At 48.7% G+C, this 26,557-nt stretch overlaps 1 protein-coding gene across 1 annotated transcript in view; it reads left to right on the plus strand.

Annotated features, from left to right (window-relative positions):
• The first annotated feature begins 1,594 nt into the window (after positions 1-1,594).
• SEMA4F (ssemaphorin 4F) overlaps positions 1,595-26,557 on the plus strand; it is a 104,380-nt gene continuing 79,417 nt past the window's right edge. The window contains exons 1-2 of the mRNA XM_034772341.1: positions 1,595-1,741; positions 12,618-12,681. Coding sequence (XP_034628232.1) covers positions 1,601-1,741; positions 12,618-12,681 — 205 coding nt within the window. The 5' untranslated portion in view covers positions 1,595-1,600. The remainder of the gene's footprint in view (positions 1,742-12,617; positions 12,682-26,557) is intronic.

The following is a 26,557-nucleotide window of genomic DNA, read 5'->3' on the forward strand; positions in this document are numbered from 1 at the left end:
GCAGGGAGCACCCCACTCTGATGCCACAAGGGCCTTGCTCCTCAGGGGTACTTTAGTGTTGCAATACTAGGTACAGCAACCCCCGTGTCCCGTGGTGCCCTGCTGCCTAGTGGAATCCTGTACAATGCTTGGGGAGAGTGAGGTACATAAGAAGCCAGCAAGCTGTGCAGGGAGACATCTAAGCTAGCTAGGAGAGCAGTGAGGAGAGGGACGTGGGTACCTAAATGGCTGACCTGATGCACTGACAGGCTCCAGAGATTCTTGCCTCATTCAACCTGGGATCCTCCGCCTCAAACCCAGGCTCCTAAGCCAGGCCAGCCCTGTAGGTAGTCCCTAGCCTAATAGTTAAGACCACCTCTCTCTTGTGCTCACGCTTGATACCTCTCTCCCACTTTTCTTGGGCCCCCACTGGCTTTTGTGTGGATGCCAGCTGCCCTCCCCTACTTCTCAGTGGCCTGCATCTGCCCTTCTGCTGTGGGATCTGACAGGTATCCGGTCTGAGGCGTGCTCCGAGCATGCCCGCTGGCAAACTGCTTAGCTGCTGGAGGGCAGCATAAGCACGTAGGCAGCTTTGTGCATACTGACCAGTGGGTCTTGTGGCGCTGTCTGAGCACATGCAGACTAGCGATGCGGGAGGGGAGGCAGGAGAATGGCTAGGGACTGTGAGAGGCAGCAGCGGCTTGCTGGTGTGCTGGGCTCAGACAGGAGCTGCAGTAGCGAAAGGGAGATGAAATCTTTCTCCGGGCCTGCCTCTCATCAGAGGGGCATTGAGCACAGGGCTTACGCTGGCAAAGTGTGGATGGTGGAAAGGCTGTTCTGGGCTCCCCGGCTGTTCTCTTGGAGAGCTCTCATCGCCCCCTACTGGCTCCCCTTGGAAGCTGCAGCCGGTAACAGCTAGATGTAGTGAGTCAGCTGCTGTCTCTTGCAGCCTGCCCTTCTCCTACTTGCACCCTCCTGCTGCACAGGGAGCTGCAGTGATCTCCCACTGTCTTAAGCATTTTCCCTTCATTTGTGTCTACACTCCAGGTTTTCTTTAAAATTTCTCTGTTACCACCTGTTCAGTTTCCTGGCGGGAGCAGCATGGGATACCATAGGGCAGGGCAGGCTCCTGCAGCCCCAGACCATCCCCACTGTGCCAAGTCCTGCTTGGATCAGTGCTCAAGAGCACGGTGCTAAATGCCAGCACTCTTGGGAGCCCTGCTTGCATTAGCAAACACACTGTCTGTCCCCCTGAGGGGGAGGGAGGCTAGGGGTGAAATGCCATTGCAGACCAGGCTAGTGAGTGCTGTGTATCTGCCTCACCGGGTCTCTGGGCAGTGGCAGGCTGAGAAGTGCAGCCTAGTGGTGAGACATGCCGCTGATCCGTGCACGTGCGTGTTTTCAGGCGCTGGGGGCAGGGGAATGCAGCTAAAACTGTGCACTCCCTTCCCGTCTGGGTCTGAAGCAGCGGGTAATTGTGGATCCTGAAGCGGAGTGCATTCTTGGTGACCCCACTCACCTGGCTCTCACTGGTCAGCATGGGTGGTGCTGGGTTAGGCCTTGCCTACTGTATGCCCAGGACAGACAGTGTGCTTGCTCTCTGATTGCAGAGGTCCAGCAGATGGTTCATCGCTTCTCCCAGGAGGCCATTTCCAACTACAGCATCTTCCTGGTGGCCCCGCAGACCAGGACTTTGTACGTGGGAGCCAAGGACGCCATCTTTGCCCTGCCTTTGGAGTCAATCAACCAGCCTGCCAAAATGGTGAGCACAAGACCCCAATCCTTTGGGGCTGTCTGTAGCAGGATGAGTGCATGTGGGGGTGTGATCACACATGAGGTTATTTGGGCTGGCAGGGTGAGTGTGTAAATGGGCTGCTTTCGAATGGGGGAGATGCGTGTCTGAGGTGGGGTGAATTTCAGGAGATGCAACCAGGGAGTCATAGGGACCGGGGAATGTGGATGGGGGTGTAGGCCTGCATTGTGTACATCATGGAGGTTACTGAGTTCTGTGGCACTGTCCATGGGTGCATTGCTGTGAAGATGGGTAGGGGGTGCGGGTGCGCAGGGATGATTCACTCGGGGTAGAGGTGTGTGCGGGGCTGTTGCTGTTGGGGGGGGTATGATATGAGTTTGGAGATGAGCCCTTGGGTGCTAGTTACCCCCTCCCTCACTGACTGAGAAGGTTAAAGCAAATTAAATGCGTAGTCCAAAGGTGCCTAAAACCAAACAACCGCACAACATAACTCTGGACCCATCTGCCAGCAGCACAAACAGCTCTTACAGGACTGCACCACTGCAGTGAGGGAGGCCAAACAAGCGGCCTGCTCCTCCACAGGCCATGAGGCAGAATCGTGGTCAGCAGGGCAGTTTCACTTAGTGAACTGGCTCATCAACCAGCCTGCACAGCCTGAACCCAAGCACTGATTGCTGTGGCGAGCTGTCTGCACACGTTGCTGGTAGGTCAACTGACGATGAAGGGAACTGACCCCAGCCAGATCATATTATCCACCCCATAACCCCCACTGAGAGTGGCCCCATCAGACATGCTGAAGCTCAAGAAGTTCTAACAATATTAGAACCTAATGGAGGATCTAAATAGCATAGCTGCCCACCGTTACCACACAGATCTTTGTAAGCAAGCACATTTATTAAGAACCTAAGAAAGGCCGTACCGGGTCAGACCAAAGGTCCATCTAGCCCAGTATCCTGTCTACCGACAGTGGCCAATGCCAGGTGCCCCAGAGGGAGTGAACCTAACAGGCAATGTTCAAGTGATCTCTCTTCTGCCATCCATCTCCACCCTCTGACAAACAGAGGCCAGGGACACCATTCCTTACCCATCCTGGCTAATAGCCATTAATGGACTTAACCACCATGAATTTATGCAGTTCTCTTTTAAACTCTGTTATAGTCCTAGCCTTCACTACCTCCTCAGGTAAGGAGTTCCACAAGTTGACTGTGCGCTGTGTGAAGAAGAACTTCCTTTTATTTGTTTTAAACCTGCTGCCTATTAATTTCATTTGACCCCTAGTTCTTGTAGTGTGGGAATAAGTAAATAACTTTTCCTTATCCACTTTCTCCACATCACTCATGATTTTATTCTTAAGGTGAAAGCTTTACAGAAAAAAATACCTTAAAAAAAGAACCTAAGCACATGCTAATAAGCTTACAGAGATCACACCCACCCCAATTCCAGCGCAGGCTCTGGTAGGAGTCAGTCCTTCAAACCCCACAAAACGGTGTTTTGGTGGTTAACAGTTCATAAGTTTTAGCTCAGAACAGGCACCCCCATGAATCAGTTAGTCTTACCTTTATACAGCTTAGGCCTTTGATTTTTCAGATTCCAGGAGCAGGTAATAGTAGACAGTGGTTCCCTCCTCGGGATGTAGCTTCAAAAGACTGGATTTTTGTATACCAGAGGAGGGAATTTGTGTTCATCTTCCCCTAGATGTTCCCCAGACAAACCACTTGACACTGTCCAGAAGTTCATTCTTGTCAGTCCCATTGTTCAATACAGTCCTTTGAAGTTGATAACACTTTCCAGGGCTCACATCTTGTGTCCCCTCCTAGAGAGGTCACGTACAATCCTGGCCCACAACACACAACCTTTGCATTTAATATAATGGACACCAAAGATACTTAATATGATTTTTCCAGGATATTGCAGGGAATGACCATATTTGTCACAGCCAGTATTAAAACATCTTTGGAATGTCTAAATATTATAGATAACTTCCTAACTCAAAATGTGTTGCTTCCAGTATGGGGAATTCTATATTAGACCCCATCTTGACAGATAGAGGAACTGATCACAACTAAAAATTAATGATAGGTTCAGTACCAGTGATCATGACTTGATCACACTTAAATTAATGGAGATATCCCATCTCCTAGAACTGGAAGGTACCTTTAAAGGTCATCGAGTCCAGCCCCCTGCCTTCACTAGCAGGACCAAGTACTGATTTTGCCCCAGATCCCCAAGTGGCCCCCTCAAGGATTGAACTCACAACCCTGGGTTTAGCAGGCCAATGCTCAAACCACTGAGCTATCCCTCCCCCCCACTTATAATGTGCAAACAGAATAAAGTCGGCCACTGCCTCCTTCCTCTGGTGACATCTGGCCCTCCTTTTGTCCCCCACCTCATGTGCCCTTCTGCAGTGTTGCCAACTCTTTTATGAATTTACTATGAGTTTCATGGTACTTGGTGGCTTTCATAATGACCCAGCTCCTGGAGACAAGTGAGTATGTGAGAGACTTGGCTGGAATTTTCAGAAAGTCCATTTGTAGCCCTCAGGGTTTGAAGAAAAGTTTGCAAATGTGACATATGCTTGAACAGCTCAGAAACCAGAGAGAGCAAGAGCTCAAACTTGGCTTAAAAATCATGAGTTTTTTAATAAAATAATCTCTTGACTTCTTGAGGCCTGGGTCATGATTTTTCAACTCCTGGGTGTGGCAGTACTGAAGATGTCACAATTTTGCCCTCTCTCCATCCATCTCCCAGCTCTCTAAGACCTGCAAGACGCAGCACTGCTGTCTGCTGGCAGATTCTCTCTCCCCCTCCCCCACCCCATTATCCACACCACGATCTTTTGGGGGCTATATCAAGTATCTTCTGTCCTGCCACTTCCAGCCCCCACCTTCCCACTCCCCCTCCATCAGGTCTTTCTCTCCCCTACACCCTCCTGATAGCTCCTCCCTGACCATGTCCCTCTGACTTTGATGCCTGGATCTCCCTCTTCTTCAGGGCCATCAGCCTCCTCTCGAGGTCCTTGTGCCAAACACAGCAATTTCCTGCAATATCTTTGAAGTATCTCATTGAATTCATTTTTTTTCCTTTGGAGTCTATTCATTAAATGCAAAGGTTGTGTGGTGTTCAGGATTCTGCTGGACATCTCTAGGGGGGATATGAGATGTGAGCCTGGAAAGTGTTATGAACGTCAAAGGACTGTATTTGAACAATGGGCCAGACAAGAACGGACTTTTGGACAGACAGGGTCAAGTGGCTTGTGTGGGGAATATCTAAGGGGTGGTGAATGCAAATTCCCACCTCTGTTTATGTAAAAACCCTCCCTTTTGAAGCTATGCCCTGATTACCTGCTCCTGGAATCTGAAGATCAAAGGCCCAAGCTACACCACTACCCCGATATAACGCTATCTTCGGGAGACAAAAAATCTTACCGCGTTGTAGGTGAAACCACGTTATATCGAACTTGCTTTGATCCGCCGGAGCATGCAACCCCACCCCCCCAGAGCACTGCTTTACCGCATTATATCTGAATTCGTGTTACATGGGTCGCGTTATATTGGGGTAGAGGTGTATATAAAGGAAAGACTAAGTGATGCCTGGGGTGCTTGTTCTGAGCCAAAGCGGTTAGGAACTTGTAGCCCCAGGAAAACTCCTTTGTGTCATTTGAAAGACCGACTCCTCCCAGAGCCCTCCCTGGAGTTGGGGGTGATCTCTGGTAAGCTTATTAGTGTGTGTAGGATCTTTTACTGTTTTAATGTTTTCTCTGTAATCCTTTCACCTTAAGACTAAATGTACTTGCTTAGAAAGAGCTGTGTGGTAACTCAAACTATGGGCACTTATGCTGTTTGGAGCCTCTGAAGAGAAAGGAAAGTGTGGGCACTGGCCTGTTCAGGCAGGCTGGCTTGCTAGGGATATGCAGCGCTCTTATAGCCCTGTTGGTCCCAGGATTTTAGAGGACAAGGTGTGTGAGGCAGTATTTTTATTGGACCAACTTCTGTTGGTGAGAGCAGGTCTGCAAAACCAACTCAGAGCGTCACTGCTGGGAGTAACGTGGTGTAGACAGGGGACCATGCAGCCTGAAAATACCCTGGTCAGGAGATGGGGAGCAGTGCGGGTCTCTGCCCAAATGAGGTGACAACTGAGAAGCTGTGAGCATACAGTGGGTTTGCTCAAGGGAGCACAGAGGAGGAACACAGGTGCAGTTGCCCTGAAGTGTGACAACCCCATCTTACCTAATAGCCTTCCATCTCCTCTTTCTTGCCTCCTCTCACCCCTCAAGGCTGGATCAAGTCAGCCACTCGCCCAGCCAAGCACCTCTCCATTTCTGCATTGTCCCTCTGGCCACTGTCTTGTTTCCATTAGCATCGCTCACCATCCTGGTGATGGGGGCCTCTGCACATTCCAGTCCATTGATGTCCACGACCTCTCTGCAGGTCTAGCTCCCTCCTCCACTGAGTGTTGTAGAATCCCTCTACCCAGGGGGATAGAGATGCATTTTTTTTTACTTAAATACTTTTCTAAAAACACTTCAAAATTTAATTTGAAATGATTGCAACCTATACTAGGGCCTAGACTTACTCTAATTGATATAATTCAGATAAAATAATACTCATGCAGTATGTTTGCTGCCAAAGTTTTAAAGAAAGTTAAAGCCCTAAACTGGTGGAAGTCACTGGCTGAGCACCTGGAGCCAAAGTTCACGGAAGTGCTAAATTAGCAGGTTCAGAGAGAATATTTGCTTCACTTCAGTTTATTCAACTAGTTCATTCAAGGTTGAGAAGCTGATTGGGAGTTGAAAAAGCTGGACCACTTGTTTTCTTCTTTGAGTGACTGCACATGTCTGTTCCACTTAGGTGTATATGTACTCAAGCCGGAGAGCTTTCTGTAGCAATACCTGTCGGGGGAGGGGAGGCATATGCCCTGTGCTTCCTCATGCCTTCAGCCAAGGATATAAAAGGCAGAGCTACCCTGAACCTCCCTCAATTCCTTCTCACTGCTTTTGGCTACAAGTTGGAGCTGCTTGTAAAGATTTTCACATTTTTTTTTAAAAGAATAGACAGTAGTTAGTGTAAATAGTTAGTATCGATAGTGGTTCTCTTTGTTTTGTTGGTTTTGTCTCTGCAATGGGGTGTACAGTAACTCCTCACTTTAAGTCATCCTGGTGTGACAAAGCTCTGTCCTCGTCTCTGTGGGTCCTGCGTTTCCTGATGGATTTTGCTAGCCTCAGAGGCTCACTGTGACCCTGCACATAGCCCTTCTGTCTCTAGAGACAAGGGTCACAGGCTACTGAGCCATTTTCATCATAAGCCAGCAGGGGAGGGGAGGAGAAGCAACCCTCCCTCGCACAGTCTCGGTTGTCTCCCAGTCTTAGTGATTAATCAGGGGGCAAAGGGGGGGAGCCTGGGCCCACCCTCTACTCCGGGCTCCAGCCCAGGGACCCTAATAGTATCAGCTATGGTAGCTGACTTTTTAGGAACAGGACACGTACAATTCTCTGGGCTACTTCCCCACAGCAGCCCCCACTTCCTCAAGCTCCACTTCACCCTTACCTCAGCACCTCCTTCCTTGTACCTAGTATGGTGTACACAGCTCAGTCTCTCCAACAGCACAACTTCTCACAGCTCCTGACATGTGCACCCACCTGACTAACTGGGAGGCTATTTAACTAGTTTCCGCCAACCCTTGATTGGCTTCAGGTGTCCCAATCAACCTAGCAATCTCCACTGCCTTCTGGAAAGATCTTAATTGGCCCCACGTGTCTTAATTGACCTGGAGCAGCTGCCATTTACTTATCTTGGTACCAGGGATTTGTTTAACCTGGGGCTAATACATCTATCTCCCATTACTTTTCGATAGCCATCTGGCCTTGCCCCGTCACACTGGTTAATGTTGTTTCATTGCTGATCAATTAGGGAACATGCTCATTTAAAGTTGTGCAATGCTCCACTCTTATGTTGTTTGGCTGCCTGCTTTCGCCACAGCTGGCAGCCTCCCTAGGCCACCCCCCACACACACAGCGCCTCCCACCCGCCGGCAGACCCCACAGATCAGCGCCTTCCCCCTCCTCCCCCCGCCTGCGGCAATCAGCTGGCTTGCAGCATTTTGGGGGGAGGAGCGAGGACTCGCCGCGCAGGCTTCCCTTCCCTCCCCAACCTCCCCAATGCCACAAGCCAGCTGATTGCCCTGGGCGGGAGGGAGGGGGAACCTGCTCGCCAAGTCCTCGCTCCTCCCTCCTGCACCCTAAACACTGCCAGCCAACTGATTGCCCCAGGCAGCAAGGAGGGGGGAGGACTCAGCACGCCTCCCCCCTCCCTCCCCTGACTCCTGTTGGCGGCAATCAGCTGGCGTGCGGCGTTTAGAAGGGAGGTGAGTGGGGGGGAGAAGCGAGGACACAGCGTGGGAAGTAAAGGGGGAAGAAGGTGGGGGGGAGAAGAGGCAGGTCAAGGATAGGGGCTTCGGGGAAGGGGGAGAGTGGGTGGGCTGAGGGTTGAGGCCCCGCACCCCTGGTGCTTGCAGAGTAGGGGAAGCTGCCGCTGCTGTGCAACATGCTTCTCCTAACCTACAGCACCTTCAGCCTCCTTGTCTGTGTCATCTCCAGTGCCAGTAGGCTGCGCCTATGTGGGGTAAGGCAGGGGCACCTCCCAACTATACTACAGTACTGTATGTACAGTATGTTTGTAAACACACAGCACGTGCACACTACTCCCCCCCCCCCCCAGCGTAGTATTAAATTGCTTGTTTAAAAATTGTTTAAAACTTATGCCTGTATTAAATTGCTTGTTTAAAATATATATAATGCCTTTTGTCTGGCCAAAAAAAAAAAATTCCCTGGAACCTAACCCCGCTTCCCCCCCATTTACATTAATTCTTATGAGGAAATTGGATTCGCTTAACATCGTTTCACTTAGTCGCATTTTTCAGGAACATAACTACAACGTTAAGTGAGGAGTTACTTTATTAGGACCAGAGGCCCCCTGCTGGAGGCCTTGTGGTCCTACCACACCCCGTCTCAGAAAGGAGCAGTGGAGGTGAGACCTCCAAGCTGACCAGAGCAGCTGTGTGGGATGCAGTCAGTCAGAAAGAAGCTGCAGAGAAGCAGCCAGTTTGGGCCTAGAAAGCTCATATAAAAGGAGCTGCAGGGCCAGTGAGAGTCAGTCTTCTGGCAGAGACCGGAGGAGCAGGAATTTCCTCTTGGGTGGGACTTACCCTAGGGCTGAAGTCTCATTTAAGGGAGAAGATGAGGGGCTATGGGGAATCGGCCCAGGGAAACAGTAGCAATTAGTTATATGGACACAGCAGGGGGCTGCTACTTGTACGGTCTCTGGAGTTGGGTTGGGACCTGGAGTAGTGGGCAGGCCTGTGTTTCCCCCTCCCCATCAGCCACAGGCGGAGTGGCCTAATCCCAGAGAGGGGAATTTGTTTAAGCCCTGAGGAAGGGAGTTAAAACAGGCCCGGAAAAGGGGCTGAATATTGAACTTCAATACACCCACAGGGGTCATGGTGGATTCTCCATCCCTGACAGTTTTTAAATCAAGAGTGGATATTTTTCCAGAAGGTATGCTCTAGGAATTAGGTTTGGTAGGTTCTCTGGCCTGTTGTACAAGAGGTCAGACTAGATGATCGCAATGGTCCCTTTTGGCCTTGGAATCCATGAATCTGTGACCAGCAGTTCCGGCTCAAACGCTCTCACTGGCTAACCTGCTGTTGTGTTGTAGGTAATGCCTGACCCCACACAAATTGACAGCTCATTCTCAGAGTGCCCAAGCAACTTCACTGGCCTTCTTAAGGAATGTATCTATACTGGACATTTGCAAAGCAGCAACTTGGTTGTCAGCACAGACCTCCACTAAGCATTATGCTTTTGCTTGAGCCTCTAGAGCGACTTGGGCTTTGGGAGAGCAGTGCTGCAATCCCTTTTCAAACATACTCCAAGCTCTGCCTATTCTCTCTCGCCCCGCCTTCCCATCCCCCTCACTCCCAGATTACTGCTTGAGAGTCACCTAGGTGGAATGGACATGTGCGATCAATCGAAGAAAGATTACTTGCTGTGTTGTAGCTTGTTCTTTGAGATGTTCTTGCACATGTTTGTTCTACCACTCACCCACCTTTCCCTCTGCTTCAGAGTCTATTTCGTTGCTATTCCAGTGTGAAGGAGCTGAGGGGGAGGGTCAGGGTATGGCTGCCCCTTGTATTCTTGGCTAGAAGCATAAGGAGGTGCAGGGCACATGCTCTGCCCCGGCAGGTACTGCTACAGAGAAAACTCAGGTTCAAATGCACACACCTGAGTGGAATAGATATGAGCAACACATTTCAAAAACAATGGTTGCAAAACAGGAAAGTAACTGATTTTCCTCCTTTAATGTCTGGATAAAAATGAGATGTGAGAGGATGAGGTCTACTAGTTCGAAAACCTTGAAGGATATGGTGACCAGAAACAAGAGTTCAATTCACTAACTACAGATTGTTTCCTTTGTTTAATAAATCAGTTTTAAATGTAAAACATGTGTTGATGATCTGATTTTTTTTTTTTTTTTGGTTATTTATCCTGCACATTTAAGGTAATTTTATTTAACTAATAAATTATTTTAAATGCTGTTTTTGTGTATTTTAATTTAATTTGACTTTCCATCTAAATAGAGCTTGACACAAATCAAGTGGGGGGGGAAAAAGCCAATCTTGTTACATATGCATCATTCACCATTTTCTAATATAATAAAAAAGTAAAATATTTTGAAACTGAATAAATGTAAGTTAATCTATATAATTGCTTAAATAAATGTGTATTGATATAGTGTATCCTCCTGGTTAGCAAAAAGTGCCAAATTTAGTGTAAAGGCTATATTTAGTTGCAAATGATCAACATGTTTTAATGGCTATAAGCCAGTGATGATCAACCTTTCTTTAGGAAAATAGCTAAAGTACAAAAGCAAAAAGAGATTAACATGGGTGATTTAACTCAATCCCCCCTGCCTCTGCCCCAATGTCCTGTGCACATCTCTCCCACAGCAAAGCCCATCCCTCCTCTTCCACTCCTGTGGTGCCAACCACTCTGGGGAGAACTTCACAATTGCACAGACAAATTCACTCTCTCCTCCTCGGTCTCTGCAATTGGCAGTGCTCTTGCAGACATTTGACCCTGTTGCCTACTCTCAACCTAGGACTTACCTCCCCGCTCTCTGCATGATCTTGTGAGACTGTTGAAAGGAAATGATTCACTGTGAGATCCCTCAGTCACTTTCTACCTCTAGCTCCTCCGCATTGACCTCAACCCCTCCTGGCTGCTAAACTCCCTCACCGCTGCTTCCAGCCCTCTTCTTGGACAATACAAACATGCTCTGGTCTCCATGCCTCTTGTCATGCCCCCGGCTGCTCTGCCCCAGTTCCATACTGGATCCCCTTCTCCCAGTTCCTGATGCTGCTGTCACCCCGGCTTCATGGCCAGGCCTTGGCGGGACTCTTGCCCCATCCTCCTTGACAGCTCAGTTGCTTTTGGCACCATCAATTGCACTCTCCTCCATGTATCCTGTCCTCCCATGGCTTCCACAGTACTATCTTGTCCTGGATCCTCCTGCCTCTTGGCTACTGCTCCTCTCCCTCCCTCTCTCCATGGGACTCCATAGTGCTCGACCCTGGACTTTTCTCTTTCTTTTTCTTTTTCTCTTTTTTTTTTAAACACCTTCTTGCTAGGTGACCTCGTCTGCTGATCCAGCTTCAGCTACATCCTTGCGCAGATGTCTCACAGATCTTGCTGCTCTGCTCCTGCCTCCCTCCATCATTTGCACACTTCAGCCCATCTTTCTGTCTCACCTGCCAAAACCAAGCTCCTGATCTTCCCTTGAAAACACCCCATCCTCCCTGTCACGTGATTGTCACCTTAGACGCCTTCCTCTCCCCTCACACCCAGACTGTTTTTCCTAAATAACACCTCTAAGATCCAGCCTTTTTCTCTGTTCACACTGGGAAAACCCTCCTGGCCCCTCTCCACCCTTATGACTGCAATTCCCTCCTCTCCAGCCTCCTGGACACTCACGCCACACCTCGTGCACTCTGCTCCATTCAAATGCAGTTGCCAGGATCATCTTACTGGCCAGGCACTTGGAAAAACCTACTCCTTCCACAAGTCCCTTTGCTGGCTCCCCATGTTCTACTGCATCAAATCAACTTCTTTGTCCTCCCCTTTGGCTCTCTTCCCAGCCCTCCCCCAAACCCCCGCTTGTCTTCTTTCTCATCTTATTGTTGCCCCCCTCAAACTTGAATTTGTCCACCTGTCGGGCAGCTTCTCACACTGTTTTCTCCCCACCACCACGACATTTGTAGCCCCCTCAAGATCATCTCCTGCACTCTGAGTGTTTTTCCCAGACCTAAGCAAGAGCTCTATGTAGCTCAAAAGCTTGTCTCTCTCACCAGCAGAAGTTGGTCTGGTAAAAGGTATTTCCTTACTCTCCTCGTGTCTCCAATACCCTAGGACCAACGCAGCTACAGCAACACTGCATACAGCAGCTGTAAGCAGTCAAGCAATTAACTATGGATGGGTTGAGTCTGAGCTGGGGTAAAGGGTTCTTATTTAAAATATATGCTCTGGTTCAAATGGGAATGATTGTGTTGATGTTCTCTGGCCTGTGTTGTATAGGAGACCAGACTAAAGGATCACAGTGGTCTGTTCTAGGATTAGAATCTGTGACAGTGAAGGTGTCCATGTTGGCTTTCGCTGCTCTTTCCTCCTGTCTCTGTTTGTCAGCTGCTTGGGCAAGGAGTGTCTCCCCAGTGTCTGTGCAGTGCCCAACAGGGTGGGCTCCAGTCCTGTGTGCAGCACAGGCAGTGCTGAGGGCGGGTATCCTGCAGTGCTGGAAGGATAATTGACATTGAAGTTTCTTGCTTTTTTTTTTTTCAGATCTCCTGGGAAGTGCCTAAGAATCATCGAGATTCCTGCACAAGGAAGGGAAAAAAAGAGGCAGGTACCGGGGTAGGGCAGGGCTGTGGGGCAGCCCCTTGTAGTTCTTTTCACAGTATGCTGGGTCACCAGGCAGTAGGCTCTGAATGTATGCAGAAGGAGTCTGAGTCAGGACCATGTTCTAGACTGCTTTCCTCCTCCCAGGGGCTCCAGGGCAATGTGTGGGTCACATTTGGTACTAAAACAGCAGCCTATGTTCAGTATGACCTTTGAGGAAGAAGGCCGTTCTGGTTACAAAACCTGCCTGGTTTAGAGGGAAGACACCTACAAAAATACAATATATAACACGTGGAAGAAAGGGGAAATTGATAGTAATGAATGTAAATACTTGCAGTTGCAGTTGGGGAGGTTTAGGTTGGATATTAGGAAAAACTTTTTCACTAGGAGGGTGGTGAAGCACTGGAATGGGTTACCTAGGGAGGTGGTGGAATCTCCTGCCTTAGAGGTTTTTAAGGTCAGGCTTGACAAAGCCCTGGCTGGGATGATTTAGTTGGGAATTGGTCCTGCTTTGAGCAGGGGGTTGGACTAGATGACCTCCTGAGGTCCCTTCCAACCCTGAGATTCTATGATTCTAAGAATTGTAGAAAACTGATTAGGGAAGTACAATGTCACAAGGAGAAATCTATATGGTCAGCAGATTTAAGGGCAATAAGGAGTTCTTAAAATATATTGGGAACAAAAAAAATCCTGACAATGGTAATTCAGTAAAGGCCAAACTATTCAGTAAATATTTCTGTTCTGTATTTGGGGAAGAACAGATGATACAATCTCATCATAAAGTTATAACACACTTTCCATTCCAGTTGTATCTCTGGAAGATGTTAAGCAGAAGCTATTAAAGTCAGATATTTTTAAATCACCTGGTCCAGATAAAACTCTTGGATACAAGTTAAAAGAGCTGGATGAGAAGCTCGCTGGACCATTAATGTTGATTTTCAGTAAGTCTTGGAGCACTAGGGAAGTTCCAGGAAACTGGGAGACAGCTAATGTGGCAATTTTTAAGAGGAGGAAAACAGGATGACCTGGGTAATTATAGGCCTGTCAGTCTGATGTTGATCCCAGGCAAGCTAATGGAGTGGCTGATAGAGGGCTCAGTTAATAAAGAAGTAAAAGAGGATAATATGATTAAGGCTCCGAGTTTGTCACAGAAGTCACGGATTCCATGACTTTCCGTGACCTCTGAGAGTTCTGCAGCAGCCAGTGCGTCTTGCCTGTGGGCCACCTGAGCAGCTCAGGCAGCCCCCTGGGCCAGTCGCACTGGCCGCTGCTGGAGCAGTCTTGGGCCACCACGCCCCCAGCACCAGTCGGGGGGTCCCTGGCCATGCACTGCCCCCTGCCTCCTCCAGCACCCGAGGTGCCTCTGGGCTAGCGCCCCCCCCCCCCAATTTAGTCAGGGATATATAGTGCAAGTCATGGATAGTTCACGGGCCATGAATTTTTGTTTACTGACCGTGGCCTATCCATGACTTTTACTAAAAATACCCGTGACTAAAATGTAGCCTTAAATATGATTAATGCTAATCAACATGGATTTATGGAAAATAGATTCTGTCAAACTAATGTGATATATATTTATACAAGATCACAAGCTTGTTTGCTAAAGGTAATAGCATTGATGTAATACACTTACATTTCTGTAAGTCATTTGACTTTTTGCTGCATTGCATTTTGATTAAAAAAAAAACTAGAACAATATAAAATTAAGATGGCACACATTAAATTGATTAAAAATTGGCTAACTCATAGGTCTCAATTTAATTATAAACAGGGAATCCTCATCAAGCGGGTGTATTTCCAGTGGGGTCTCACACAGGGATCAATTCTTGGCCCTTTGAAGTTTAACATTTATATCAGTGACCTGGAAGAAAACACAATGATCACTGACAAAATTTGCATATAACACAAAACATGTGGGAGTGGTAAATGAGGACGACAAGTCTGATTCAGAGTGATCTGGCTTCCTTGGTAAGCTGGATGCAAGCAAAGAATGTGTGTTTTTAGTACAGTGAAATGTAAATGTATGAGAACATAAGAATGGCCACATTGGGTCTAGCCTTGTATTCTGTCTCTGAGAATGGTCTCTGCCAGATAGTTGAGAAGGAGTGAGCAGAACAGGGCAATTGTCAAGTGATCCATCCCCTGTCATCCAGTTCCAGCTTCTTGCAGTCAGAGATTTAGGGACACCCAGAGCATGGGCTGCGTCCCTGACCATCTTGGTTATAGCTATTGATGGACCCATCCTCCATGAATTTACCTAATGGTTTTTTAGAACCCAGTTATACTTTTGGCCTTCACAACATCCTGTGGCAACAAGTTATGCGTGTGAAGAAGTAATTCCTTAGTTTAGTTTAAAACCTGCTGCCTATTACTTTCATTGGGTGACCCCCTGCGGCTTGTTTTGTGTGAAGAGATAAATAACACTTCCCTACTTACTTTCTCTGTGCCATTCATAATTGTATAGACCTCTATCGTATCTCTTCTTTTTCTCTTTTCTAAGATAAGCAGTCCCAATCTATTTAATCTCTCCTTATATGGAAGCTGTTCTGTTCCCCTAATTATTTTCATTGCCCTTCTGTGTACCTTTTCCAATTCAGATGCATCTTTTTTGAGATGGATTGACCAGAACTGCATGCAGTATTCAAGCTGTGGGCGTAACGTGGATTTACATAGTGGCATGATGATGTTTTCTGTCTTCTTATCTATCCCTTTCCTAATGGTTCCCCACATTCTGTTCACTTTTTTGACGGCTGCTGCACATTCAGTGGATGTTTTCAGAGAACTGTCCACAATGACTCCAAGATCTATCTTGAGTGGTAACAACTAAATTAGACCCCATTGTTGTATATATGTAGTTAGGATTATGTTTTCCAATGTGCATTACTTTGCAACCTTCAATATTGAATTTCATTGCCACTTGGTTGCCCAGCCACTCAGTTTTTTGAGAACTTTTTGTAACATTCTGCTAGTGTTTTTGGTATTTTTGATGCATCTAGGAACAAAGAATGTAGGCCATACTTACAGGATGGGTGACTCTGTCCTGGGAAGCATTGATTCTGAAAAAGATTTGGGGGCTCATGGTGGATAATCAGCTGAACATGAGCTCCCACTGTGTTGCTGTGCCCAGAAGAGCTAATATCCTTGGATGTACATATAAACACTGAAAACTCAAGTAGGAGCAGGGAGATTATTTTACCTCTGTTTTGCACTAGTGCAACTACTGCTACAATACTGTGTCCAGTTCTGTTGTCTACTGTTCAAAAAGGCTGTTGATAAATTGGAGAGTGTTCTGAGAAGAGCAACAAGAATGATTAAAGCAGGGATTCCCAAACTTTTTGCTGGTGTAACCCCATTTTAATTACCGTATATACTCTATCATAAGCCGGTTCATTTATAAGCCAACCCCTCCCAAGATGGATAAATAAAAATGGAAAATTTTTATGACCCGTTCATAAGCCGACCCTATAATTCAGGGGTCAGCAAACTTTGGCTCCCGGGCCATCAGGATAAGCCACTGCTGGGCCGAGATGGTTTGTTTACCTTGAGCATCTGCAGGCACAGAGGTAAACCTAAGTAAACAGTGTCCTGGCATGCCAGCTGCTTACACTGGGGGGCCGGGACAGCAACTGGTGGGGAAATTTTTTTGGGGGGGGGAGAAGCTGGGAGTCAGGGGAGTAACCCCTGTGACCACCTCCCACATGACCCCACCCCTAGCCCAGGACCCCAACACTCTCCCCATCCCATCCCTTCCCACCTTATCTGGGGAGGATGTCTCTGGCCTGGCTGGAGCTGCTCCGCGGTCGCAGCATGTTCCAACGGGCTGGGCCGTGCTCCGGCGAGCCGGGCAGCGTGGCCATAGCCTGCCCTCGGGGGCGAGAGGCATGGCTGCAGCCTGTCAGCCCCAGAGCTGCAGCTGCTTCAGAGGCTGGTGGGGGAGAGCAGCGTGGCCAGAAGCGGAGAGACTCTGGCCCTGCCTCTTCCCTTCTGGCTTGGCTGCCTGTCCTGCCCCTCCTTGCTCCCTCTGTTGGGGGGAGGGGCTGTGTCCCATCTCTCCTTCTCTATATCCATTCATAAGCTGACCCCCTTCTCTGGTGTTTCTCTTTTTTTACTAAAAAAATTCAGCTTATGAATGAGTATATATGGTATTTCTTCCTGGGACCCCAGACAGCATGGAAGATGCCATTTTGTAGAGCAAAATGTCCTCCATACAGCGTGACCTCTCACACACGTTCTGCACAGTAGAGATTGCCATAACCCTATTTGCTGATGGTGTGACTCCATTTGGGGTTGTGACCCACAGTTTGGGAACCACTGGATTTAAGGATTAGAAAACATGCATTATTGTAAGAGGCTGAAGTAACTCAATATATTATCTTAACAAAGAGAAGGTTAAGGGGTGACTTGATAAAGGCTTTAAGAATCGACATGGGAGAGCTGGCTGTATTTTAGAGAATCCTTATTGAGGTTCCAGGAACAAACCATCCCGATGTGTAGAAAGAATAGTAAATATGGCAGGCAACCAGTTTGGCTTAACAGTGAAATCCTTGGTGATCTTAAACACAAAAAAGAAGCTTGCAAGAAGTGGAAGATTGGACAAATGACCAAGGAGGAGTATAAAAATATTGCTCAGGTATGCAGGAGTGAAATCAGGAAGGCCAAATCACACTTGGGGTATGTCTACACTACGGGATTAATCCGAATTTATATAATTCGAATTTTGGAAACAGATTGTATAAAGTCGAATGTATGCGGCCACACTAAGCACATTAATTCAGCGGTGTGTATCCATGTACCGGGGCTAGCGTCGATTTCTGGAGTGTTGCACTGTGGGTAGCTATCCCATAGTTCCCGCAGTCTCCCCCACCCATTGGAATTCTGGGTTGAGATCCCAGTGCCTGATGGGGCAAAAAACATTGTCGCAGGTGGTTCTGGGTACAGCCTCACCCCTCCTTCCATGAAAGCAACGGAAGACAACCATTTCACGCCTTTTTTCCTGGGTGAACACTGCAGACTCCATATCACAGCAAGCATGGAGCCCGCTCAGCTCAAGACAGCAGTCATGAACATTGTAAACACCTCGCGCGTTCTCGTGCAGTTTATGCTGAGCCAGGACTAGAAAAACGAGGCGAGGAGGCGGCGGCGACGGCAGCGCAGTGACAAGTGTGATGAGGACATGGACATGGACACAGAATTCTCTCAAATCGCGGGCCCCGGTGCTTTGGCGATCATGTTGTTAATGGGGCAGGTTCTATCCGTGGAACGCCGATTCTGGGCCTGGGAAACAAGCACCGACTGGTGGGACTGCATAGTGTTGCAGGTGTGGGACGATTCCCAGTGGCTGCGAAACTTTCGCATGCCTAAGGGCACTTTCATGGAACTTTGTGACTTGCTGTCCCCTGCCCTGAAACGCCAGAATACCCAGATGAGAGCAGCCCTCACAGTTGAGAAGCGAGTGGTGATAGCCCTGTGGAAGCTTGCAACGCCAGACAGCTACCGGTCAGTCGGGAATCAATTTGGAGTGGGCAAATCTACTGTGGGGGCTGCTGTGATGCAAGTAGCCAAAGCAATCACTGAGGTGCTGCTATGAAAGGTAGTGACTCTGGGAAATGTGCAGGTCATAGTGGATGGCTTTGCTGCAATGGGATTCCCTAACTGTGGTGGGGCGATAGATGGAACCCATATCCCTATCTTGGCACTGGAGCACCAGGATACCCAGTACATAAACCGCAAGGGGTACTTTTCACTGGTGCTGCAAGCACTTGTGGATCACAAGGGACGTTTCACCAACATCAACTTGGGCTGGCCGGGAAGGGTTCATGATGCTCGCATCTTCAGGATCACTACTCTGTTTAAACGGCTGCAGCAAGGGACTTACTTCCCAGACCAGAAAATAACCGTTGGGAATGTTGAAATGCCAATAGTTATTCTTGGGGACCCAGCCTACCGCTTAATGCCATGGCTCATGAAGCCATACACAGGCAGCCTGGACAGGAGTCAGGAGCTGTTCAACTACAGGCTGAGCAAGTGCAGAATGGTGGTAGAATGTGCATTTGGCCGTTTAAAAGGTCGCTGGCAATCGTTACTGACTCGGTCAGACCTCAGCCAAACCAATATCCCCATTGTTATTTCTGCTTGCTGTGTGCTCCACGATCTTTGTGAAAGTAAGGGGGAGACCTTTATGGCGGGGTGGGAGGCTGAGGCAAATTGCCTGGCTGCTGATTACATGCAGCCAGACACCAGGGTGATTAGAAGAGCACACCAGGAAGTGTGGCGCATCAGAGAAGCTTTGAAAACCAGTTTCATGACTGGCCAGGCTACGGTGTGAAATTTCTGTTTGTTTCTCCTTCATGAAAACCCACCCCCTTTATTGACTCATTCTCTGTAAGGAACCCACCCTCCCCCTTCCCCCAGCTTGCTTTCAAAGGAAATAAAGTCACTATCGTTTAAAAATCATTTATTCTTTATTAATTGATTATAAAAAGAGGGAGAGAACCCGGGTGGGGTTTGGGAGGAGGATCGGTGGGAAGGAAAAGGCCACTAAAAAAAGGTTAAAAAAATGACAGCCTTTTGCTTGGGCTGTCCAGTGGGGTGGAATGGGAGGGTGTACGGAGCCGCCCCCTCCGCGTTCTTACACGTCTGGGTGAGGAGGCTATGGAACATGGTGAGGTGTGTGGGGGGGGTTATACAGGGGCTGTAGCGGCACTCTGTTATCCTGCTGCCGTTCCTGAAGCTCCACCAGACGCCGGAGCATGTCTGTTTGCTCACGCAGCAGCCCCAGTGTTGCATCCTGCCTCTTCTGATCTTCCTGCTGCCACCTCTCATCTCGAGCGTCCCTCCTGTCCTCACATTGGTCCCTCCTGTCCTCACGTTCACTGGCTTCTTTCCTATACTTTGAAACCGTGTCTTTCCACTCATTCAGATGAGCTCTTTCACTGCGGGTGGATTCCATTATTTCTGCGAACATCTCGTCTCGCGTCTTCTTTTTCTGACGCCTTATCTGAGAGAGCCTTCGGGACGGAGGAGGGAGGCTTGAAGAATTTGCAGCTGCTGGAGGGAGGGAAAAAAGGAGAGAATTTTTTAAAAAGATACATTTTGCAGAACAATGCTTATACTCTTTCACAGTGACCAACACTATTCACATTACATAACACGTGATTTCTGTGCAAGGTCGCATTTTGCCTCTTAATATTGAGTGCTTGTGGCTTTGCTGCTAGAGATCACAGACGCAGGTCCGGGCAACAGAATTCGGCTTGCATGCGGCCATGGTAAGCCATTATGTTTCGGCTTCTGCGCCCTCCTTTTCCATATACCAAGCAAAGCCCGTTGAGTGCTGCGGTTTTCCTGTTAACCTTCAGCAGCAGAAAACAAACTAACCCCCCCCCCATCCAATTCTCTGGATGATCGCTTTATCCCTCCCCCCACCGCGTAGCTGGTATCAGGGAAGATCCCTGCTAGCCAAACGCGAAAAGCTCTGGGCCAATTCCCCTCCCCCCCGTGAATGCATCCCAAGTCCTCAGGGCAAAGTAATCATTAAAAAACGCTTGCTTTTAAAACAAGTTTTATATTTTAAAAGGTAAACTCATCTGAGGTCCCTTTCATGAGGTTGTGTTCTTGGATACTGGCTTGGGAGGGTTGGAAGGGTACTTCAGTCAGGCTGAGAAAAAGATCCTGGCTGTTGGGGAGAACAGAGTGCTGGGTGCTCTCTGCAAGCTCGTCGTCCTCCTCCTCCTCCTCCTCCTTCCCCGTCCGCAGAATCCTCAGGTGTAGCTGATGAGATTATCCACGGTCAGAGGTGCGGTAGTGGTGGCGGCCCCCCCTAGAACTGCATGCAGCTCGGCGTAGAAGCGGCATGTCCGCGGCTCTGACCCAGAGCGACCGTTTGCCTCCTTTGTTTTTTGATAAGCTTTTCTGAGCTCCTTGACTTTCACGCGGCACTGATCTGAGTCCCTATTGTGGCCTCTCTCCATCATGCCCTTGGAGATTTTTTCAAAAGTTTTGGCATTTCGTCTTTTCGAACGAAGTTCTGCTAGCACTGAATCTTCTCCCCATATAGCGATCAGATCCAGTACCTCCTGTACGGTCCATGCTGGTGCTCTTTTTCGATTATCGGTCTGCATGGTTACCTGTGCTGATGAGCTATCTGTGGTCACCTGTGCTCTCCACGCTGGGCAAACAGGAAATAAAATTCAAATGTTCATGGGGCTTTTCCTTTGTACCTGGCCAGTGCATCCGAGTTCAGATCGCTGTCCAGAGCGGTCACAATGGTGCACTGTGGGATAGCTCCTGGAGGCCAATACCATCGAATTGCGGCCACACTAACCCTTATTCGAAATGACAATATCGATTTTGGCACTACTCCGCTCATCGGGGTGGAGTACAGAAATCTATTTTAAGAGCCCTTTATTTCGAAATAAATGGCTTCGTTGTGTGGATGGGTGCAGGGTTAATTCGATTTAACGCTGCTAAATCCGAATTAAAGTCATAGTGTAGACCAGCCCTTGGAGTTGCAGATAGCAAGAGATGTTAAGAGTAACAAGAAGGGTTTCTTCAGGTGTGTTAGCAACAAGAAGAAAGTCAAGGAAAGTGTGGGCCCCTTACTGAATGAGGGAGGCAACCTAGTGACAGAGGATATGGAAAAAGCTAATGTACTCAATGCTTTTTTTGCCTCTGTCTTCACGAACAAGGTCACCTCCCAGGCTGCTGCACTGGGCAGCACAGCATGGGGAGGAGGTGACCAGCCCTCTATGGAGAAAGAAGTGGTTCAGGACTATTTTTAGAAAAGCTGGACGAGCACAAGTCCGTGGGGCCGGATGTGATTGTAGAGCCATTATCTTTGAAAACTCATGGCAATCAGGAGACGTCCCGGATGACTGGAAAAAGGCTAATGTAGTGCCCATCTTTAAAAAAGGGAAGGATGAGGATCCAGGGAACTACAGGCCAGTCAGCCTCACCTCAGTCCCTGGAAAAATCATGGAGCAGGTCCTCAAGGAATCAATTCTGAAGCACTTAGAGGAGAGGAAAGTGATCAGGAACAGTCAGCATGGATTCACCAAGGACAAGTCATGCCTGACTAACCTAATTGCCTTTTATGACGAGATAACTGGCTCTGTGGATGAGGGGAAAGCAGTGGCTGTTATTCCTTGACTTTAGCAAAGCTTTTGTTATGGTCTCCCACAGTATTCTTGCCAGCAAGTTAAAGAAGTATGGGCTGGATGAATGGACTATAAGGTGGATAGAAAGCTGGCTGGATTGTTGGTCTCAACGGGTAGTGATCAATGGCTCCATGTCTAGTTGGCAGCCGGTATCAAGCGGAGTGCTCCAAGGGTCAGCCCTGGGGCCAGTTTTGTTCAATATCTTCATTAATGATCTGGAGGATGGCGTGGATTGCACCCTCAGCAAGCTTGCAGATGACACTAAACTGGTAGGAGTGGTAGATACGCTGGAGGGTAGGGATAGGATACAGAGGGACCTAGACAAATTAGAGGATTGGGCCAAAAGAAATCTGAGGAGGTTCAACAAGGACAGGTGCAGAGTCCTGCACTTAGGGTGGAAGAATCCCATGCACTGCTACAGATTAGGGACTGAAGGGCTAGGCAGCAGTTCTGCAGAAAAGGACCTAGGGGTTACAGTGGACGAGAAGCTGGATATGAGTCAACAGTGTGCTCTTGTTGTCAAGAAGGCTAACGGCATTTTGGACTGTATAAGTAGGGGCATTGCCAGCAGATCGAGGGACGTGATCATTCCCCTCTATTTGACATTGGTGAGGCCTCATCTGGAGTACTGTGTCCAGTTTTGGGCCCCACACTACAAGAAGGATGTGGAAAAGTTGGAAAGAGTCCAGCGGAGGGCAACAAAAATGATTAGGGGGCTGGAACACGTGACTTATGAGGAGAGGCTGAGGGAACTGGGATTGTTTCATCTGCAGAAGACAAGAATGAGGGGGGATTTGATAGCTGCTTTCAACTACCTGAAAGAGGGTTCCAAAGAGGATGGATCTAGACTGTTCTCAGTGGTACCAGATGACAGAACAAGGAGTAATGGTCTCAAGTTGCAGTGGGGGAGGTTTTAGGTTGGATATTAGGAAAAACTTTTTCACTAGGAGGGTGGTGAAGTACTGGAATGGGTTACCTGGGGAGGTGGTGGAATCTCCTTCCTTAGATGTTTTTAAGGTCAGGCTTGCCAAATCCCTGGTTGGGATGATTTAGTTGGGGATTGGTCCTGCTTTGAGCAGGGGGTTGGACTAGATGACCTCCTGAGGTCCCTTCCAACCCTGATATTCTATGCTTCTATGTAACAAATATTTAATAATGGGGTCTTCAGTTTAGCAGAGAAAGTTATATCATGATCCAATGGATGGGAGCTGAAGCTAGACAAATTCAGACTGGAAATAAGGTGTAAAATTTGGACTAGGGGTAATTAGCCATTGGAATAATTACCAAGGGTCATGCTGGATTCTCCATTACTGACCGTTTGTAAACCAAGACAGGATGTTTTTTTAAAAGTTCTGCTCTAGATGTTATTTGGGGGAAGGTCTCTGGTCTGGGTTACACAGGAGGCCAGACTAGATGATCCTAATGATCCCTTATGGCTTTGGAATCTATGAATTTGTGGTAGGGAAATGGGAATGTTCACTTTTCTCTGATGCTCCCCAGAGTCCTGGATGAAGGGACCCCCAGGCTATCATAACTACAGAGTTCTCTTCCTCTCGAGCTGCTCTGGCCATATCCCTTCTCTCTGTATACCCGTTCACTGGCTTTTCCCATTGTCCACTCTGTCAGGTCTCTGCATAATGCAGCCTGAGCCTGAGTCTCTCCTCTCCCTCCCACCTGTCTACTTCAGCCTGTGGTGTTGGAAAAAGCAGGATGATAAACTCTAAAGATGATAGAGGATGTTAAATAGAATGCCCAGATAAGTTGCAAGAAATGACTGGCACGCCAAGGCACCAAGATGGCCTCCTACACACCTTGGTATCTTTACCTCCATGACACCAGGGCTCTAAGGTTAGAGAAGCTCCTCTACAAACCTCACCAGTACAGTGCTCACCATCTTGGCAATGCCAGACCCTGGTAGCAAGTCAGTCTTCTGGATACCATAGCCCTCCAGCGCCCTCCAGATTTCTGTCCTTGGAGAATCTGTTTGTACTGAGGAACAGGAGTCTGCATTGCTACGGTTCTTTAACAGGGGCTCGTCCCCAGGGCCACTCAGACAGATTGAATCCCAGTTGGATCTCCAGCCTTGGTGCTGGCAACTATGTCTGAGGCTTCCCCTTCAGCCCAGGGGACGAGTCTTCTTCAGATTCTGAGATGTTGGTACAGGGATCTTTTTTGATACCTGACCACCAATCCAGTTGTCATGGACTCACAGGTCGTGCCCACTCTTGGCCTCGTACGGTCCCTGGGGGGAACCCCCCCGTCAATGTGACAGTGCTTCTCGGGGGTCCAATCTCTTGGGGGTTAAGCCCCCTCTGCCTCCTGGAACCGCACCTCTCTGAGCCTTAACACGTCTGTCTCTCGCCGTGGGCCCCCTCAGGGAGTCCCCTCACTCTGGACCCCCGGGGCCTCCATTCCCAGAGGGACTAATGCAACCCTCGTCTCTAGACCAGAGCGACTCTCAGCCAGTATAAAACAGGAGGGTTTATTGAGTGTCTGAACACAGCATAAGAAACTCTCTGGGTCCTCAGGCCTGGCCTCCCTCAGCACAGCACATCTTAAGTCTCCCCTGCATCCAGGTGGGCTCTGCCTGCTCTCTCCAGTCCAGAGACCCTGCGCTTTCCAGCTTGGCATCCCAGCGCCAACAGCTCCTCTCCTGTCCTTTGTCTTCCATCCCAGGTAAACAGGTCTCTGGGGCCCTCTCGCTTCCATCCTTTATTCCCCTTTGGCTGAAACTGGTTGGTCAGGTCACCAAGGTCGTCTCTCCTCCGCACTTTATCCTCCCACTGGCCAGAACCAGCTGAAGGCCAAGCTGGGGTGGGCCTCTTAGTCACCAGTTGTTAAGATTCCCCATCTCCAGGCCATTGTCCTGGCCACTAGGCAAGGTCACACCTGGTTCTCTGCAACAACAAACCCTCTCCCATCACCTTGTTAAACTTGCAGCACACAGGAAACTGAGGCGCGCACACGCTATTCATGTAAAACGCTACAAAAATCCCCAACTTCGTCACACCACTATTCTCTTTTGGACCCCACCAGGTGTCCTCAAGCCAGGGGTTGTGACTGTCTGTGGGGTCCTCTATCCACCCACTCGGTGGGGTTACTGCAATCCCTGGTCACCTCAGTGAACAATTTGATAGGGTTCCAACCAGAAAGAGACCCTCCCGTACCTTATGCCTCCTCAGTACCAGGAGACACCCAGGAGCAGCAGGGCCCCCAGATGGAGGGAAACTCGCTCCCTCTTCATTCCTGGATGAGACAGTAATGCTTCCACCACCACCGCCTTATGCCAATGACTTTCAGGCCTTCCACCTCCTCATGAAACTCCTGGCAGAATCCCTCCAGATCCTATTAGAGGAAGTCCAGGAGTCTCAATGCTCCTTGGACATTTTAAATATGACCCCTCAAGAAAAAATTACCCTTGCAGTAAATGATGCTCTGTTATTGCCTGCTTGCACAGTCTGGCAAACACCTGCCCCTATCCAGCTTGCCCATAAGGGGGCAGATAAAAAGTACTATGTTCTGGCTAAGGGAACAGTGCGTTTATTGTCTCACTCCCAGTTCCCTGATGGTGGATGCGGCTAAAACAAATACAAGGAAGTTCTTCTTCACGCAGCGCACAGTCAACTTGTGGAACTCCTTACCTGAGGAGGTTGTGAAGGCTAAGACTATAACAGTGTTTAAAAGAGAACTGGATAAATTCATGGTGGTTAAGTCCATTAATGGCTATTAGCCAGGATGGGTAAGGAATGGTGTCCCTAGCCTCTGTTTGTCAGAGGATGGAGATGGATGGCAGGAGAGAGATCATTTGATCATTGCCTGTTAGGTCCACTCCCTCTGGGGCACCTGGCATTGGCCACTGTCGGTAGACAGGATACTGGGCTAGATGGACCTTTGGTCCAGGGCCGGCTCCAGGGTTTTGGCCGCCCCAAGCAGCCAAACAACAAACAAGCAAACAAAAAAAAGCCGCAATCGTGATCTGCGGCGGCAATTCGGTGGCAGGTCGTTCGCTCCGAGCAGGAGTGAGGGACCGTCCGCCGAATTGCCACCAAACAGCAGGACATGCCGCCCCTCTCCGAAGTGGCCGCCCCAAGCACCTGCTTGGTAAGCTGGTGCCTGGAGCCGGCCCTGCTTTGGTCTGACCTGGTACAGCTGTTCTTATGTTCTAATGAAAGGAAAAGACAGGCCCATTCCAGACCCTCTCCTTATGATAAGAAGTCCAAATGTTTAGACCCTCCTGGCTAGGAAAAGCTACTTCTCAGCAGCGCTTCAATTTTGTGTGGCAAACTACCAAGCCATGTTGGTGAAACAGGACTTCAACACATATTCCAAGTTCACTCATTGTATTGAACATCTGCCACTGGTCCAGAATGAACCATTTCAGGTCCTTATTTCAGAGGGTCAGTTGGTAGCCAAAATCTCCCTCCAAGCTGCCCTAGATGCCCTAGATACAGTTTCTAGAGCCCTAGCCACCACCGTGGTTATGCAAACAGCATCCTGGCTCCAGTCTTCCAGTTGAAGGTCTTCTCTTTGAAGCATGTGAGCACTTCAGCTCTGACATGGACGCCTCCCTCCACACTCTGAAGGACTCGGGAGCTACCTGATGGTCTCTGGGAATTTGTTTCTGAAACAAAGAGACAGTTTGCTATAGTATCTGAGAGCTACTAATCTAAGCCATTCCAGTACAACCAACATTCGGCTTTTCCCAGACCTTTGGACTTTCAGATAAGGAGA

The sequence above is a fragment of the Trachemys scripta genome, chromosome 5 (genome assembly GCF_013100865.1).
Source record: "Trachemys scripta elegans isolate TJP31775 chromosome 5, CAS_Tse_1.0, whole genome shotgun sequence".
In the NCBI taxonomy this organism is placed as follows: domain Eukaryota; kingdom Metazoa; phylum Chordata; order Testudines; family Emydidae; genus Trachemys; species Trachemys scripta.